Source organism: Lithobates pipiens, unplaced genomic scaffold (genome assembly GCF_037356315.1).
Source record: "Lithobates pipiens isolate NorthernLeopardFrog02 unplaced genomic scaffold, aLitPip1_a1.2 Scaffold_8, whole genome shotgun sequence".
Lineage (NCBI taxonomy): Eukaryota > Metazoa > Chordata > Amphibia > Anura > Ranidae > Lithobates > Lithobates pipiens.
This window is the reverse complement of record NW_027507903.1, coordinates 613,144,250-613,147,674: the sequence shown is the minus strand read 5'-3', so window position 1 is coordinate 613,147,674 and position 3,425 is coordinate 613,144,250. Positions and strand designations below refer to the sequence as shown.

General features: G+C 42.4%; 1 protein-coding gene across 1 annotated transcript; it reads right to left on the bottom strand.

Moving 5' to 3' along the window:
* Positions 1 to 1,553: 1,553 nt before the first annotated feature.
* On the bottom strand, positions 1,554 to 3,196 carry LOC143962352 (vomeronasal type-2 receptor 26-like). Its single transcript, XM_077471648.1, has one exon. The coding sequence runs from the start codon at positions 3,194 to 3,196 to the stop codon at positions 2,324 to 2,326; it is 873 nt and encodes a 290-aa protein (XP_077327774.1). The 3' UTR covers positions 1,554 to 2,323.
* Between the last annotated feature and the right edge of the window lie 229 nt (positions 3,197 to 3,425).

The window sequence follows — 3,425 nt, the reverse complement described above, 5'->3', positions numbered from 1 at the left end:
AGCAAATCAGATTGAAGCGATTGTAATCTTCTTTGTATTTTCGCTTGCTTCCATGCTTTTCATTTAACATTTTCTCTTTCAGGGTTTCAGACTTGATTAAGCATTTCTCCATTGCTAAACAATGAACAAACTTTATTTATATGCTTCAAAGTTGGAATGGAGAGGTCTCTATTATTATAATATAAATAGAACGATCGAGATTTCCTGAGATCTCGCACAAGTCTTGCGTTACGAAAGAAACCAATGAACGACAGAGATTGTCTTTGTATATACTGTATTTATTGGCATATAACACACACTTTTCCCCCTTAAAATCAGGGGAAAATCAGGGGAGTGTGTTATACGCCGAACCGCTGTCTCGAAGGGTAAGGAGGGAACAAGCACCGCCGAAATAGACAGAGCTGAGTGTACTGTGTACTCGGCTAAGCTTGGCTCCGCTCGCAGTCACGCCTAGCCCCTCCTCCTAGCCTTTATGTCCCGCCATTGGACCGGTGTTGTGTCCATCATAGGAGCCGGACTAAGGGACAGGACTGGGCGGGACTGCGAGACAAGCCGAGAGGAGCCGAATACACAAGACATCCGGCTCTGTCTATCTTGGCGGCGCAATAATTTAAAAGTTCATGCTGCAATTTTGGGCAAGGCTGCAGATGGACACTGGGCAAGGCTGCAGATGGACACTTGGGCAAGGCTGCAGATGGATACTTGGGCAAGGCTGCAGATGGACACTTGGGCAAGGCTAAAGATGGACAATGGGCAAGGCTAAAGATGGACACTGATAGGGCTGCATTGATGGGAATCTAAAATGAGTTTTTTTCTTTAAACTTCCCTCCTAAAAGTTTTTTTCCTTAAACTTCCCTCCTAAACTTGGGGTGCGTGTTATACACCAGAAAGTGCTTTTTGCTTCTCTCGGAGGCTACACTTAGAGATGGAGTCAGGGGGGAGTTTAGCAAATCCAGTTTGAAATTTGTGAAACCCAAACTCACTAGATTCTGGCCACTGTTAGGGCTTATAGGCAAACTACTGTCAAATAAGGAATGGAAAGCCATTGTCAAAAATGTTAAAGGAAATCTATGGTCACATCATACTTTCATTTTGTATCATCCCCATAGTAGTACCAAATAAAAATAAAAATGGGAAACCTGATGGTTGGTGGGTGTTACAATTTGCATATGATCCAAATTCCCTTTTAGGCTGCACATGCACTTACATTTTTTTAAATTTTGCAAAAAAAATTAATTTCCATGCAATGTAGGAACTCCTTCTGTATAAACTGAATATGCTGAACTTCCTGCTAAAATCTTATCCTACTACTTGTGTGATTGGCTCCCTGCTTTTCATAGAAGTCAACCCTAGTTCGATGCAAATAACATTTTTTAGACATCCCCTGTGATAAGATTCTTATTTGGTGAGTTACTCTATAAGACTCTTCCACTTCTAAAGGGATGCAGACACTGTGGGTTTTTCCATTACAACATAGAGATTACTTAGGTGTCCTTTCTGTGGCCCCCAGGCCACATGTGGCCCAAGAGAGTTCAGCATGTGGCCCGGGCATGTCTGTAGGTACACCATGCAAGCATAAAAATAACCACAGTCAAAAGGGACAAGCTAGGTCTATGCACCTATGGAGAGATGCCGGGGTTGCCGTGTAAACATAGTAGCCACGGCTTCCGACAATGAGAGTTAAGGCACAGGCATCTCTGGAGGGATGCCAGGGCTTCCACGCTTGTAATATCACCAGCAGCAGCAACAGCGAAGGCAGGGACGCCTAATAGCACCAGACAAGTAACTGGCACATCAATGTACGTAGGGGTGTGCTGCCACATTTCAGTTGCACCATCCATAGCCCCCTGCCCACGACCTCTTCTCTACCTCCCAACACAGAACATATATAGTTGAAATCCAATCCCCTTATATATATTTTTTTTTTTATTATAGCATGACTTCACATTACAAAAGAAAACAGAACCCCAAAAAAGGAAAAGTTGCGAATGAAGGAAGGTTGTTCAAGGAAAATTATTACTCAGATCCATTATCTTTATTAGTGATTGTTAACTTGTGATCTGCCTGACTTTTTCTGCTCATCAGCTATTCCTCTTCTTCCAATATGGCCCAGGAAGGTCAGAAGGTTTGACACCCCTTGCTTAGGTTGTTGTAATGAAGGCAGAGCTTCCCATTCCAAAATCAGTATGAGAAAGAACATGGTGAAACAAATAACAATTCCTTCAGAACGTTATGAAACTACAAAATACTTTGCTAAACATAAACAGTTCTATTATTACATAACTGTAGTCCTGCATAAGACACATGCCTACATTTTTGGTTTTTAGCCACAGGTTTTCTTCATCAATAGTCCTTTAGTGTTCATATCTGGTCGAAACAATATGATGAAACATTTTGGCAGGAAAATACAAACCACAAGAGCCCAGGCAGAAGATAAGATGGCAAAGATCTCTGTGGCCACAGTATACTTCCCTTGCGAGCTGAGAGAGGCTGGGATGTAGGATATCCAAACACTGAGGAAAGCCAACATGCTAAAGGTAATAAACTTTGCCTCATTGAAGCTGTCAGGTAATCTTCTTGCCAAGAATGCAACAATAAAACTGATGGTGGCTAGTAGACCAAGGTATCCTAACATGAACCAGAATGCTATAGGTGAACCTTCATTGCAGCTCAAAATAATCACCTTTGACTGAGTGTTAGAGTCAAACTCTGGAAAAGGAGGTGAAGAAGTAAGCCAAGTCACACAGATGGATACTTGGATTAGTAAACAAAGGACAATGAGTGTGTAGGATAGTCGTACACCAGTAAACTTTCTTAACTGACTTCCTGGCTTGGTGGCTTTGAAGGCAACGACGACTGTAATAGTTTTGGCTAGAACACAAGAGATACACAATGAAAAGGCCAAACCAAATGTAACCTGGCGGAGAAGGCACTTATCTAGATGTGGGTATCCAATATACGCCAATGATGAAAGAAAGCAGAGGCACAAAGATATGAGTAGAAGACAGCTTAAAGACCAGTTGTTGGCTCGCACTATTGGTGTGGTCCTATAATGGATGAACAATCCCAAAATTCCAAGTGGGACAACAGAGGAAAATATGGCAATGATAGCCAAGCTAATACCAATTGTTTCACTGTAGGAGAGGAAGTCAATGGGCCTTGGCAAACATGCACCTTGATGGACATTGGGCCACATATCCCAGGGGCAAGGGAGGCAATTGACAGCATCTAGAGAAGAAAGCTAGTGTCAGTATTGTAAAAAGCACAGTTTGTGTGTATAAACCTAACACAATCAAACATAATCTTATAAAGCACCTGTTTCATTCGAGATTTGTCCCTGAGGGCACGGTACGCACTGGAAACAGCAGACGGGCTTTCCAGCAATAGCCACCTTCATAAATCCTGGAGAACAACTAGAACTGCAC